The sequence below is a fragment of the Camelina sativa genome, chromosome 5, assembly GCF_030686135.1.
Source record: "Camelina sativa cultivar CO46 ecotype springtype chromosome 5, ASM3068613v1".
NCBI classification, from domain to species: domain Eukaryota; kingdom Viridiplantae; phylum Streptophyta; class Magnoliopsida; order Brassicales; family Brassicaceae; genus Camelina; species Camelina sativa.
The window spans coordinates 1,178,508-1,192,858 of NC_141884.1; the positions used below are offsets into that span (position 1 = coordinate 1,178,508).

At 36.2% G+C, this 14,351-nt stretch overlaps 4 protein-coding genes across 6 annotated transcripts; 1 reads left to right on the forward strand and 3 right to left on the reverse strand.

Moving 5' to 3' along the window:
* Positions 1–2,685: 2,685 nt before the first annotated feature.
* LOC104784895 (protein EMSY-LIKE 4) lies at positions 2,686–5,948 on the forward strand. Of its 2 annotated transcripts, XR_015598183.1 has the most exons (11): positions 2,686–3,089; positions 3,415–3,644; positions 3,749–3,858; positions 3,954–4,203; positions 4,285–4,506; positions 4,606–4,674; positions 4,785–5,021; positions 5,101–5,169; positions 5,264–5,327; positions 5,477–5,576; positions 5,715–5,948. XR_015598183.1 is itself a non-coding variant. In XM_087512902.1 (10 exons), exons 1-10 carry the CDS (start codon positions 3,062–3,064, stop codon positions 5,494–5,496), a joined length of 1,299 nt encoding a protein of 432 aa, XP_087369028.1. In that variant the 5' UTR covers positions 2,694–3,061; the 3' UTR covers positions 5,497–5,766. The 2 variants fall into 2 exon arrangements, 1 of the variants encoding a protein (XP_087369028.1); XM_087512902.1 differs by having other exon boundaries at positions 2,694–3,089; positions 5,477–5,766.
* On the reverse strand, positions 5,759–8,767 carry LOC104784894 (uncharacterized). The gene is made up of 3 exons (XM_010509993.2): positions 8,031–8,767; positions 7,459–7,933; positions 5,759–6,890 (listed from the first exon to the last, which is right to left on the reverse strand). The coding sequence occupies exons 1-3, from the start codon at positions 8,465–8,467 to the stop codon at positions 5,946–5,948; spliced, it is 1,857 nt and encodes a 618-aa protein (XP_010508295.1). The 5' UTR covers positions 8,468–8,767; the 3' UTR covers positions 5,759–5,945.
* Positions 8,768–9,351: 584 nt separating this feature from the next.
* Positions 9,352–11,755, reverse strand: LOC104784896 (protein N-terminal asparagine amidohydrolase-like). Its single transcript, XM_010509995.3, has 9 exons — positions 11,600–11,755; positions 11,175–11,357; positions 11,007–11,071; positions 10,821–10,917; positions 10,668–10,706; positions 10,391–10,570; positions 10,063–10,241; positions 9,812–9,931; positions 9,352–9,697 (listed from the first exon to the last, which is right to left on the reverse strand). Exons 1-9 carry the CDS (start codon positions 11,666–11,668, stop codon positions 9,592–9,594), a joined length of 1,038 nt encoding a protein of 345 aa, XP_010508297.1. The 5' UTR covers positions 11,669–11,755; the 3' UTR covers positions 9,352–9,591.
* A 184-nt stretch (positions 11,756–11,939) lies between these two features.
* LOC104784897 (uncharacterized) lies at positions 11,940–14,017 on the reverse strand. Of its 2 annotated transcripts, XM_010509999.3 has the most exons (3): positions 13,754–13,917; positions 12,558–13,608; positions 11,940–12,464 (listed from the first exon to the last, which is right to left on the reverse strand). In XM_010509999.3, the coding sequence occupies exons 2-3, from the start codon at positions 13,403–13,405 to the stop codon at positions 12,158–12,160; spliced, it is 1,155 nt and encodes a 384-aa protein (XP_010508301.2). In that variant the 5' UTR covers positions 13,406–13,608; positions 13,754–13,917; the 3' UTR covers positions 11,940–12,157. The 2 variants fall into 2 exon arrangements, with proteins under 2 accessions (XP_010508301.2, XP_010508300.2); XM_010509998.3 differs by having other exon boundaries at positions 11,940–13,608; positions 13,754–14,017.
* Between the last annotated feature and the right edge of the window lie 334 nt (positions 14,018–14,351).

The window sequence follows — 14,351 nt, forward strand, 5'->3', positions numbered from 1 at the left end:
ACAGAGTAAATCAGCTTTTATATATGTTTTTTGGTCCCATGAGATAATTCATATTTTGATCTAGAATTCTCAAAAGTTCATCATCATATATACAATAATACATCTACACTAGACTAGATTCACGGATCTTGAATCTAATAAATACACATATATAGATCCTATTTCCTAACAACAATGTAAAAATGAAAAACCTGGGTATTTCTCAGAGAAGGTATCCCAGATACTTGGTCCTCTACCATCTTCATGAGCACCTCCTTCGACCTACGACGTGATAAAAAAAACAAAAAAAAAAATAACACCCATAAATTCTCTAACCAAAAAAGGAAAAAAAAAAAAAAAAAAAAAAAAGTCTCTAACCAATGATCGGACGTTTCTAAATTTTCTAGATAATGAACGAGTGGTCGGAATTGTTTTTGTGAAGAAAAAAATGATAAAAGAACCTGGTAAGCAGAGGTTGCAGAACCAAAGATGAAATCTGCTGGGAAATCACTTTTTCTTAATCTTGGCGTTGCAGAGTTGTTGTTGTTGCTGGCAAGAACTTCACTCGAGGCTAAGACAATGATCACTAGTAACGAAAGATATTTACCTCTCATTCTTGAATTTTTTGATTACACTAGATCTTGTTTTTCTTTCAAGAAGATGAGAATGAAGTTGAGGTTTATTATATAGGGAAGAAGAATTGAGGAAAGGTTATCTGATAGGAGAAGAGAGAGAGAGTGAATGATAAGTATTATTAATTAATTTTCTCAATTACTAAACTGGAAACAAATTAAAATGACCTTATCAATATCATGACTATCATCAAGTTATCAAAATAGGAAAAGAATAGTAAAACATGAGTGATTTTTTTTTATTATTATCATTAGTACAAGAAACATATCTAAATAAAATTTAAATCTAAAGATGTGTGATTCATAAAAAGAATTATAAGTGAGAAAGCAAAGCAAAGCATCATTGCACGTCTTGTAGTGCAAAGAGACATATACGGGGGGGGGGGGGGGGGGGGGATGTGCTAATTTCTCTACGTGAAGACGTGTTCGAATTGAAAAGTCTATTTTCGTCAACTTATGCGTAAAAACAAACGTCTTTATGATTAAAAACAGCGACAAGTAGTTTTCTTGTAACGGCTATTTATTTCAAACTATTTTTGAATTAATTTAGGGACTTTTTGTTTTTACTTTTCTAACGTTTGTTTGTTTCAGACAAAACATATTTATTGGTTATTGTTTTTTGTGAAGGGTTATTTTCACAGGTTGGTGTGGTCTGGACTCTGGAACGCGTTGTGGGATTTGTCGGTCAATATAACATTTATACGTTTAGTTATCGAACCTAACACGATTTATTTAATATTTGATTAAAGACTCTTTCTGATTTCAAATGTGACGACTGAGTACTGACGAACCCTGTCATTATTTGGTCTGGAAGGATCGTATATTCTAATCTTATAAGATATTTTTTTTTTAATCGAAAACGAAAAGTATAATACTAGCTGCTGTCTTTGTTTCTGGTTTTTATTTTTTATAAAAAAAAAAAACTACCAGAATATTTATATTTTCACAACTTTTATCATTTTATTGGTCTTTTTTTTTTTTTTTGTCAATTTTATTGGTTTTCTTTTAATGATTAGTTTCAAAAAAATGGAACCCCTCAGATGGGTAAATGTTTAACTAATTATATTTTAATCGGGACAGTGCCGTATAAAATGATCTAGCTTTAAGCATATATGAAAGCAAATTAAGCGTTTTGATGTTTGTTTTGTTTGTGCAACTTGATGTTTTAAAAATCAGAATGTCCTATGAAATCAAAGTACGTGGTGAGTATATATATTAATGTGTTGTACTTATACATATCTTATCCATTAAATTAAATAATTTTAGAAACAGAGTGCAAATTTAATATGCATAAATATAAATTAACTCAAGTGGAAATAGAAAATGCTAACCACTAAAAAAGTTTACTTTGGACTACACAATCATTTACTTTAATGAGAATTTCATTAATCCAAACGTATTATTAGTAAAAAAGCAAAAAAAACAGTTCAGCTAGGAAGTATCAAATTCAAGTTGGAATTTGTTTTTAAACCCCGGTTAGCCCAATTCCGGTTACATGCATAATATACTAAAGAAAACAATCCGGTCATCGGGTCATGCATGATTAATTTAAAATATAGTACTTAGGTTAGTAAATTATATAAAAAAGTGACGACGAGACGTTAGTTAAGAGGATTCATCAAAATGATCTCTTATCGTATTTTTCATTTTTGGTCAGCTATTTCACTTATCCCAAAGTTTGAATAAGAATCTTCTCATCCATCGTAAGTATATTTGCTTGGAAACTCATCCAAGGAACAACATACATTATGTATTTATGATCACATGATATTTTACATAGAGTTTTCGTCGCGATGTTATCCGTTTTTTTCGACATTTGTTAGTAATAATTAAAAAACGCAATAAAAAAAAAAAAAAAAAAAAAAAAAGTTCACTAAAAACAATTGAGATTTTAATCATTCATATCTTAATCAAATAAAATGTGTTATATTTATTTGGGCCATAATAAACATTATGTCAGAAAAGACTATTGGGCCTGGGCAAGACTTAAAATTTTTACAAAGAATCTGAGTGTATTTGAGATATATTTTTTTTTTTAATTCACTTAAAATAAAAATCTAAGCGAAGAAACGACGGTGTTTTGATTCCCTCGTAATATTTTGATAAATTTAATAAGAATGAATCTAAAAAACTTTATTTTTTGTTGGTTTTGGGGTAATGTGTTCTTATTTTGGCAAATTATGAGCTTTCGGCAAATCTGTATAATCTAAGAAGCTGAATCAATCAACTTCTTTTTACTTTGAGCTCTCTGATTTGTTAGCTCAAGCAAGAATTTGATCTTTCTTCCACAACTCTACAAAAGTTCAAAATTGAGAGCTCAACCAAATCAAAATCGAGTCTTTTTCTTTTTTTCTTAGTCAAATTGAAATCAAACATCGAAATTGTGCTTTCTTCTTTTGATTCTTCCGAGATTAGTCTCCTCTTGAATTGGGAGATTTTAAAGCTTCGTGATGGACTTCGAATCGTTTGATAGCAGTGGTTAGTTCCCTAAGACTCTGTTTGAGATTAGCTCGTTCTTCAATCGTTCTTCTCTATCATCAGTTATACTGAAATTAGGGTTTGGGATTTCTCCGTCAGACTGCTGTTATACATTGTGGTTTTTGGTGTTAAGGTCTCGTTTTTGTTTTCAGTTTTTTGGTGTTTCTTGAAGATGAAATTTAGGTTCTTGTTGTTACTGTTACTATAAGGAATGTGGAAAATTGTAGGTTTACTTAATTGTAGAGGTTTTGATCTTTAAGCAGTGAGTTGTGTTTAGAATTGATTGTAAGTGGTGATTACAAGGGTTTTTGATTGGATAATGCAGGAACAGATGATGATCTGCCACCGTCGCATAGGGTTCCACGAGGAGGAGGAGTAGGAGTAGGAGGAGGACGTGTGGCTGTTAATGGAAGACCTGCTAATCTTCATCCATCTTACCCTAAAATGTATGACGAAGGTGCTGCTGATATGGAAGCTCAGATTCACCAGATTGAGAAAGAAGCATACATCTCTATTATTAGAGCCTTTAAAGCTCAGGGAGATGCTATTTCATGGGTATTTTTTTGAATCTCGCTCTACTTTTGATTTCTCTAGTTGTGTTAGTTTCTGCTTAGGTGAAATGACATCTCTTTTTTTTTTAATGAATGGATCTTGTTCAGGAAAAAGAAAGTGTAATAACTGAACTACGTAAAGAGTTGAGTATAGGGAATGAGGACCATAGAGAGCTTCTAGGTCGTGTTAACGCAGATGATACACTACAAAGGATAAGGTGAGAGCTACAAACTTGAGCATTCATCTTGTCGAAAAGGTTCTTTCTTTTTTCTTTTTCTTAATCCATAACATACTGTTTTTTCGGGATATTAGGGAATGGAGACAGTCTGGAGGAATCCAACAAAGTATGCGCAATGCTGCTCAACTGGTTCACGATACCTTGCCAAGCCCTTCTCTTTCAGCTTCTATGAAGAAGCACAAACCAAACCAGCCTATTCCTTCTCAACCATTCTCCACTCCGTCACCTTCTTTTCATCCTCAAGCTGATCCCACTCACCCGTTTGCTTCATCGGCAGCTAAACGAGGATCTGTTCCTATTGTCAAGGGCAAAAAACATAAATCAGTGAGTTGTTTAAAGCTCAGAAAATTTTGGAGTTATTTTTAATTCTGAAATTAGTTTCTTACAAGTTACTTCTGTTTCTAGGTTTTTCCTGGTTCATCTTCCGCAAAACCTGTCTCATACCATCCTTCAGATCAACCTCCACGAGGACAACTCATGAACAGATTACCATCTGTTCCTACTAGTTCAAGTGAACCCACAAACGGAACCGATCCTGAATCTTTTATAGGAAGAAGAGTTAAAACAAAGTGGCCTGATGACAATACATTTTACGATGCTGTCATCACCAAGTATAATCCAGTTGAGGTGTGTGGCTTCTTAAATTGGCATAAAGTTTCTGTTTTTTTAATAAACTAAGAAATTTTGCTATAAATGTTTAAATATTTTACTAATCTTGATTGTTAGGGTCGTCATGCTTTAGTTTATGACATTGGAACACCTCATGAGACATGGGAATGGGTTAAACTCTCAGAGGTAATTACTTTTGATTGGTGGTCTGCTGAAACTTATGAGGCGGATGTTCAAAACTTTGGTCAACAATTATTCTCTGTAAGTTTGTAAAGAAGATCTCTAATTCTTAACAGATATCTCCTGGGGATATAGAGTGGATAGGAGAGGATCCTGGGGTTGGTAATCGATATGGTTATAATGGCCAAGGTCATGGACTGAATAGAACTACCGGACCCAACAGTGTTCCACAACGAGGAAGCAGTTTGGCGAAGAACACTATCAGAAAGGATTTCAGAACATCACAAAATGGAACTGGGAAGAAGAAACATCACGATATACGGATCCGTCAAACAAATGTCCTAATCAGAGAGGTTAGTATTAATTTATTACTAGGCGAGTTTTACAGCGCGGTAATTATGATTATTTCTCAAATAATGATGGTTCTCATAGGTGGAGAGGGTTCTTCGTGCACACAATCCAGATCCTCAAGAAGTTGAAAGGGCTAAGAGAATTTTGGAGGTTCGATTGCTACAACAACAGAGATCATTTCTTTCATAATTTTGTGTTTATGTTTAAACATACAAAAGTCTCAAATGGTTTACCTTTGATCTAGGAGCAAGAGCATGCACTTGTGGGCGCAATAGCAAAACTTGGAGATATTTCCGATGGAGAAAACGGCAAGTTTTTAGTTTGATACCAAGAACTTAGCATCTTCAAGCCCTTTATCCTCTAGTGACATTCTTCCATTTGAGCAATAAGACTGAAATGCTTATATCTCAAAATCACATACATTCACTGAAATTCACCTTCCTATTCTTTTGTACAGAAGGTTCCTTTCGCCGATAGCTTATGTTTAAATCAAGCCATTTTGCCAAGGCACAGTGTCATGTAAGGTCCACTGAGAGCCGGTGAAGAAGAGATCTAAGGTCAGAGTCTCAACTTATGTAACCCTTTTTTGGGTATCTGACTGTAATTTTTGCTGACACTAGGGATTAGTGCTACCCTAATCTTGGTTTTGTTGGATATATGTTCAATTGAATAGTTTCGGTATCTGGTCTTTGTAGCTCTAGCTTTTGTAAGGACTTAAATGGTGGAAATGAGCAAAATATAACAGAAGAAGGAATGGATATTACTGATGCCAACAAGCCAAAAGACACTTTCCTAATCCATAACTATGAGAATATGATTTCTAATGTTAGAATTAAGATAATATACTCCAAAGCATACGCTATGGATATACAATACCTTGAGATCTTAAGAAAAGCCAACAAAGGGGCAAAAGATGTTTTCTAATCTCACTTTCTGATTCTTTTCTTTGGCTGTTTATTGTCCTTTCCCGTGCTTCCGGTATCCCTACCCCGTTTTCCCGTGGCAGATGCGGTTGCAGTTGCTCCTGCCTCTGTAGTTTTCTTCTGTGGTCTCCCGGGGGCTCTTTTCACCGGAGTATTCTCTACCTCGGCCTTCTTTTTACCCACCCTGCTACTTCTAAGTTCTCTTGGTTTTGTTTTAATATCTTTCTTACCACCTCCACTGCTCTTATTCTGATCTTTACTTTCTTTCTGTGGAGAGTTCTTCGTTAATCGCTTCAAGAAATCAGCCACACTCTTCTTCTTATCTGATGAAATCATCTTCTTCTCTGTTTTACCTGTCTCCTGCTTACTACTATTATCATTCGACGAGTTTGTTTTCGTCTCCGTCTGTTTCTGTTTGTTCTTGCTTTTACCCTTGTTGGTAATGTTAGAGATAGCCGCAGCAACCACTTTGTTGGCCCGTCTCGAGCTTCTTACAACAGTCACAATGTTCTCTTTCTCCTCTGATAATGTCTCTTCTTTCGTCTCCTCTTTTTGGCTAAAGCTTGACGCCTTAGTGGAAACAGAAGTCCTCTTCTTACAAACAACAAGAGGAGCCGAAGATTTATTCTCTCTAGAGAGAGACGAGTCTGACGTTTCAGCATCAGCTTTGCCACTATCCATAGCCGATACTTCCCGGTTTATTATTAACCTGGGACCAGATTCCCCGGTCTCTTTCCTCATTTCTTGAAATACAACGGCTCGTAGTTCGTGAGCAGCCATTGATTCTGCGGAAGATAAAGGAAAGAAGACAATGGCGTTTGTAAAGAGAAGCTGTAGATCTCTGTAAAAAGTGAGTGTTGAAGAATCGTAACATCCTTGCTTAAACTTTCTCTGTATTGTCTCAATGTCCAAATGTTGCTTAACCATGCTCTTGTAATCCTTAGCTTCCTGCGTTTTTAATGGACTTCACAAACGTAAGTTACAAACTAACATAAGGCCCAAATAATAAAAAAGAGTAAGCGGGGTCGGTGAGACACGACAAAACCCATGCTACACCAAGACTTTGCCACGTGGACTAGATTGAGTGACCAAAACGACAACGGTGAACCACGAAAGAAGTGGGGTTCGTTATATTAAAATTCTTAATTTTTTTTCCCTCTTCACCTTCTCTCTCTCTCTCCATATTTAAAAACATTCACTTAAATTTGTCCAAAACTAAACGTAAAAAAGGTTTCAAAAAAATTTAAAGATTCCATATAATATACGGAATATCTCTTCAAAATATTCCTAAAATACAGATTATCTCTTCAAAATTAGGATTTGTAAGAAGATTTTACACAGAACGAATATTGTTAAATTATGATTATGCATGATTTCTATAGTTAGGTACGAATTAGTTCGCTTTTTTTTTTCTCTCTTTTCCAATTAGTAAAAGAATTAACTTAAGATAATTTCCGATTTAATTTAAGATTATTAAATTAAAAAAAAAGGAAGAAAATAAAGATAATGAGGATACCTGGCTCCGAAGCCGGCGTTCGAACAAAGATCCACGCGGATGGGACCGAATCAGATCAAGAAGACCTATCAACGGCTGTGATTTACTCTCATCATCCGATCTGATCTCATCGGAACCACCCTGTTTCCTTCGTTTCCTTTTCCACTTCCTTTCCGACGTTCCAGACTCGTCTGAGTGACTCGCTTCCGATCCTCTACTAACCGATCTTTCCTCCTCCGCCGTATCCTTACTAACCGGATCAGGATTAACATCATCCGGTTCGTCTCCACCAACTCTCTCGTCCTCTCTGACGGTTTCTGTAGAGTTCGACTCGTTCATCGACCCGTTTTCCCGATCAGATTCCTCCGCCTTCTCACGGTGGTCAGTTTCAGAACCGTCGTTCTCCGATCTCTCTGTTTTCATCATCTCTTCTTCCAGATCTGGTTTCTCTTCTTCTCTCTCTTCCTCTAATTTCTTAACCTTCAATTGAAGCGATCTAAGAAAAGAAAAAACAAATAAAAAAAAAAATCAAAATCGGAAAAAAAAAACAAAAACTCAGATCCGTCGACGGAGAGACAGAGACAGCTTCGTACAGTATTGAAACATCGTATCGTTCAACTTCACGACGGAGCTCAGCTACACGAAGGTTGCGGAGTTGTTCAAGCCAAGTTATATTATTATTACCGACTTTTTCGTCCTCCTCCTCCGTCGTTGCCGCCGCATCGGTTTTTTCTTTTTCATGAAATCGACGTTTGAGATCTCGATACTTGTGTTTACAGTTATTAGCGGAAACGAGGTCGGAGAGGGTCGAGCTCCGGGAACGAACCTCTGTAGCGACGGAGTCCCAATCACCAAATCCGTGTCGCTTAACGGCGCATGCTAATAACAACTCTTCCCACGTGCCCCATGCTTGTTGTGTTTGGCTCTCCTTATTAGTGTTGTTGATGTTGTTGTTATCATCGTCTTCTTCGATGCAATCATCAGTGTAGGTATACTCGTTGTTGTTGTTAGTATCGTCGACGACGTTCATGCTTCTTCTTCCTTGCTCAACTCTTTTTTTGTGTCTTCCATACAAACTCTTTCTTCTCTCTCACAAACAAAAACGCTCGCAGTTTTAGAAATTTTTATTTTTTATTTTTATTTTTTTTGCTTCCTCTTATTAATAATACTTTTATATTTAAATTTGTATTGTTGCTTTCTTGTCTAACTCGCTCGCTTTTTTTTTCACTCAGCTTATTTTAATCCAAATCAAAATCAAAAAATATCAGAGATTAAATTCGTTTCCTATATCCAAGCAATGAGATCTGTGCTTTAAATACTAACACACACCAATTCAATGAAAGGAAGTTTGAATTTCTTTTATAAGGGAATTTATACCAAAGTAAATTTTGTAAGATACTAGTATTTAGTTAGAAGAAATATAGAACCTATAAAAGTAGAGGACGTAACCCTAGTTTTAACCGCGGCTTTTTAATCCTTTGACCGTTTCCCTTTTTCAAACAATTAGGGCAAACGAAGTTATAAATTGTAAATTTTAAACCCATGAACAGAAGCGGGGCCGGCCCAGTTAGGCTTCGTTCAACATCTTCAGAAAGAAGGTCTGTAGACATTTACGTGAATGCCCCTATTTGGTTACTAACTTACTATAAATAGAATTGCTTTCAGTCGTCTTTGTTGGTGAAAGTTAGGTCGGAGTACGTTTACGAATCATGCTTGTGTTTAGCTTTAGTAGCGTAGTATTTATTCAATCCGGGATAAACCTTAACTAATATGATATACAAATATTGGATAAGTTATACTGTAGTTAGCCGGATTAGTTTATACCGTATCCGTAGGTGATATGTCGCATCTGAATAATTTGCAATTGGAATGTCTAAAGAATTAGGCCTAGCGGACCCGATCGGTCCCATCAGAAACCAAACTTACAATGCTTGTTACAAAAAAAGAAAAAGTCAAAAAGAACATCGTGTGCGTCCAAGAATCACATGTGTTCTTAAGTCTTAATCTTAACCATTTACAGATATACAATTCATTCCGGGTGCAAATAACTCCATTAAAGTAAATGTAGATAGATCATAGATAGATAGTTAGATACACTCAAACCGCTATTTATTGCCAGATTTGTGGATAATGTCACGATTAGGGTGAGACAAGTCAGCATTTTGTCCAGTGTCCATCAGCAGTCCTTTCAAACACACGTGGTTGTCTCCTTGGGAATGTTTTGCTCCACTCTGGATATTTTAGTAAATACTCCCAAACCCTGAAAACACACAACAACATAAGAGAATGTGAATCATCCGGACGCGTGATTCCTATGTTCCGTTTGTGTTATTGTAGATAATAAGATAATGATGCAATAGAAAATGCCTTGAACCTTCTTGAGTTGTCTACGAAGTCTGGACCTTCAGCAGAAGGTGAGGTAGAACAATTAGTGAGGATTTCTTCATCAGAAAGCTGATTAACTTCCCAAACATATTCAATCAGGCGCATTGTCCTGTACACAAACGAAAACGCAATTCATGAAACTGAAATGGAGAGTAGTAGATAGAGGTGTTTACTTAAGACCTATATATAATGGTCGATGAGATTATATGAAAAGCGGTACAAGTAGTGTTTTGTTTTTACCAGGGGCATGGTGGTATAATGAATCTATCAGTTTTTGTGTCATATGTGTCAAGTAGCTTTCCCTTCCAGCTAGGATCTTCACATGACGATGAAACTCGAATCCTACGAACAATCTCATCCGGACATCTAGATGTTCTGTCGAAACTGGCTGGGAAAATTGAACCGGTGGAGGTATTCACCTGAGACAAAAGGTTTCAAAGAAACATCTTAACGCTAATTACCAATTCATATGAAAAAAACATCAAGCAATTCTTTTGTTCTAGTTGGAAAGACAGTATTTTAACAACAAAAAAAGGAGAATATAAACAGGAGACAAAAGTAGACTAACCAGACATCCATTGAAAATGGGACACGTATTCCCTTGTGCATCCAACTTGGTATTGTGCCCAAGAATAAAGAGGGTTTGAATGTGAAAGTTTTCTCGTCTCTTCTGGAAAGTATCTACTAATTTGCAACACAAAGGATAAGAGTAACCCTCTGGTTTGGCATAGTCACCACCATCAGCATTCTGCATATAACAGTCAGTACATTCAGCTTAATAACACTTATAGAGCTTAGTAGTAACTACACTGACACTGAGAAATATAAAAAATTCTAGTACACACTTTTATGTCGACATCTTCATAACCACCAACCATATGTACCTGCATACAAAGGCGTGGACATTATTAAAAAAAGCACTCAAAAGTAAAATACAGAATGATTACCATAAGCTCAAAGACACTTGGTATAAAATCTAAAGGAGAGAGATAAAGTACATCTAAATCAGCATCTTCATCCTCTAAAACCAATGATAACATCTGGCTTAACCCCAAATCCACAATTTTTGGAGAGTCCATGTGTGCAATAGACGTCCTGCAATTTCAGATGAACCATAAAAATTAAATTTTTAAAAAGTGGTTGTGCCTTATCCTCTAAATAACATATATAGGATCAGTCCTTACATTCCAGATTTTCTGTTGCGGATAACAAGCCCTACACAAGTGGTTGCTTCATCGGTGCCAACAAACTGATTCTCACCAATAAAACAACCAGAAACAAAATCATTAGAGAACTATGAACACTAGTGACTACCCTTTAAAGATGGAACTGGTGAGGCAACAAAAACATACATCAACAAGCGCTGGATTCACAACAGCAAATTCGCTTTGGAATACATAAACATATCTGTCTTTTGTTGAGCTCTCTAAATCTCTTTCACCGAAAGAAACATTCCTTTCTTCAAGATTCTTAAAAGAACCAGAGGCTGAGATTATCACAGGATGACTCATTACATCAAGAAGCAAGCTACTTCCCTGTTCACCAAATAATGTTTTATGTATGTAAGCAATTTTGTTTAAGAGTTTTGCTAATTCAAACTCAATTGTGGAGTCAAACTTATCATTAGATAACAAAAAAAAGATCAAATTGAGAAAAACCAATTCCATGTTTAACGATCTAGAACCACATTACTAAAACTTATAAGCAAAATCCTAGTTAAACCCCTAAAATAGAGAGATTCGTGAGTGAGAGACGACGAAGAAAAAACTAAATTTACCTGCGATGAGGAAGACAAGGAAGATGAACAACTCTCATCTTGAATTAGTGTTCCATCAACATAGATCATTATCGCCGGCGAGAGAGTTCAACGACGGCGATAACAAAAGATTAAATCAATCGCCGATGACTTTTTTTTACAAGTCGTGTATTATATACAAAAAAAAATCAAAGTCAATAACTACTTGCCGTTTTTAGTTTCTGTAGTAAACAGCGTGATGTTTAATCCCCGGTTACGAGATTTATAGTAAATTACGCATTTACCCTTAAGTTTCTACCCCATGAATTTCAAGAAACATAAGCTTGGGAAATCTTGAATTCTTGAACTTCATATCAAACACTTCAAGAAATTAAGTTATTATATAAATTATTTTCCCAAAAAAACGAAGCTATGATATAGAGAAGTTTAAGAGGCTAGCAGAAATTACAAGTACTCATAGAATGTGCATACATACATCAGACAGACATGGTGTGTCAAATGTGGTTTTTAGTAATGAAGGAGATTCAGCAATAAATCAGACAGGGAGACAAGATTCTGGGCGACGGTTTTATTACAGTTTTACCTCAGCCTCCTTCTAGACCTGGTCCGAGGTCCATTGTTTACATCTTCTGTTCTTCTCCTAGAAGATGAAGCAGAAGTACCCGAAGTAACCACTTCAGTAGGATTTACAGTTTGGCTTCTAGTCGCAATGGAGGAGCTCGGAACAGCGAACCCTCTAGATGATGATGAAGCTGTAGAACCGAGCCTGAACGAAATCGTCTGAGAATCATTGTTACTTCGGTTTCTCTGATATGATGCAGAGGCTCGTACCGCTGGTGAAGGTCTTCGACGGTTTCTTCTCAGACTAGTTGTTGTGTCAACAAAACTATCAACATCAAAAGCATCATCATCATCAAATGGGGTTATGTCCGAGGTATCAACTACAAGACCTGGGAAACTAGCAAATGGTGTCATTAACCTCAAAGGTCCTAAAGCCAGATGATGATGTTGTTGTTGTTGTTGCCCACTATTGTCTCCTCCATTGTTTATTATGTTTGTCAAACCAAACTCCTCGCCTTGAGCTAACGCGTGTAGTCCTATGGAGTCAATAGTTCTCCTAATATGTTCGATAGTTTCGTGATCGTGCCCATGGATGAAAGGAATCCCTCGGTTTATGATCTTTTGACGAACACTTTCAACTCTTTTAGCATTAGGCCTTGGAGGTAGACTAATACCACAGTCTTCAAACTTGGGTTTAGTACTAACACAATCATCTCCATTACCGTATATAGGAATCACCTCAGCGTCTGTAACTTCTCCATCGCAAACCGGACATTCCTTTATGTTTAAGTAAATCAAAGGCAGCTGATAGAAACAACCCCAACAGAACAAATGACCACAACAAGTCAAAATAGGAGATTCAGCTTTCTCTAAACATATGTTGCAGTCAAAGAACCCACCAGGAACAGAACTTGTCTTCTCCATGTTCAATGCCTTTGCTATCAAATAAGTCTTGTTTTCGCCGTTCTCCACAAGTCTCTCTCTAGAACGCTCATGTATAACTCCAGCAGTTGAATCTCTATGTTCGTTAGGCGAGACCAAAGCCGGTGTTGTTGTTGCTGTAGTTGTTGGTGTTTCTCGTCCCCTGATTCTTGAAACTATAGCTTCGAGCTCTCTTATGCGTTCTTCAATCCGTTCTTGAGCAGATTCAATCTCATTTAACCAAGGAGAAAGCTCCGTCATCAAACTAGCTGGAGACTCGGAATCAGAAGATGGTTCTTGATTCAAATCAAGATCCATTGTCTCTCCTTGAACACTACTGCTCATGATATAGCTCAAAAAAAAAGCACCAAGATTTACACAGATCAATCAAAACCCAGCAACGTCTCTTTGCAAATGGGTTAAAACCAATCTCAACGTTTCCGATCCATAGCTGATAGATCCCACCCGATTCTCCCAAATCAGCTTTTTTTTTTTCAATCGATTGAATTGGAACTTCGTAAAATTCCGCAATCAAGCAACGCATGCATCTACATAAAACCAAACAACACAATCAAAAGGAATCAACTTTGAACTAATTTTTTCCCCTATCAAAGAAAATTAAGAAAACAGAGAATTGACCGCACAATCGAAGAAAACAGAGACACATATGAGTTCTGAAGAGAAAGAAGAGACCTTTAGAGATAGATAGAGAGAGAGAGAGATCAAAAGAAGCGGCGGATGACGTAGATTTCGAGGGCGGTGGTGGCTCTCGTGATGATCGGTGGCGAGAGAGAGAGAGAGAGAGAGAGAGAGAGAGAGACCGATAAATAAAAAGGAAGAGAGGTAGAAGAAGAAGGGGAAGTAGGTCTTTTAGGACAATTTAAACCAAACAAAAAAAACTTTTTTAATCTCTCTTTACGACATATGGTTTGTCTTCCGACTGTTTAAGGTTTGTGTGGTTGCGTTAGTTATAATACTTAATTGTAGTAAGTAATGTTGTCTGTTTGATTTATGTTATTAGGTTAAGGTTTACAACGTTCCCTTTTATTTAATTAATTTATATATCTTTGTTAAATGGTCATTTAAAAATGTATTTTCCATAGCATGAGCCTTGCAGAACATTATAATATTACTGCTTATTTTTAACTAAATATAATAATTGACCATATATACATATTAAAAAACAAAAAAGACCCCTGTATTATTACTAGTTTAGTTTAGTAGTACCAATATCAATTTTCTTTTACATCTCTGACATTATTAATTTTGTGGTATCATCAATTTTCTTACA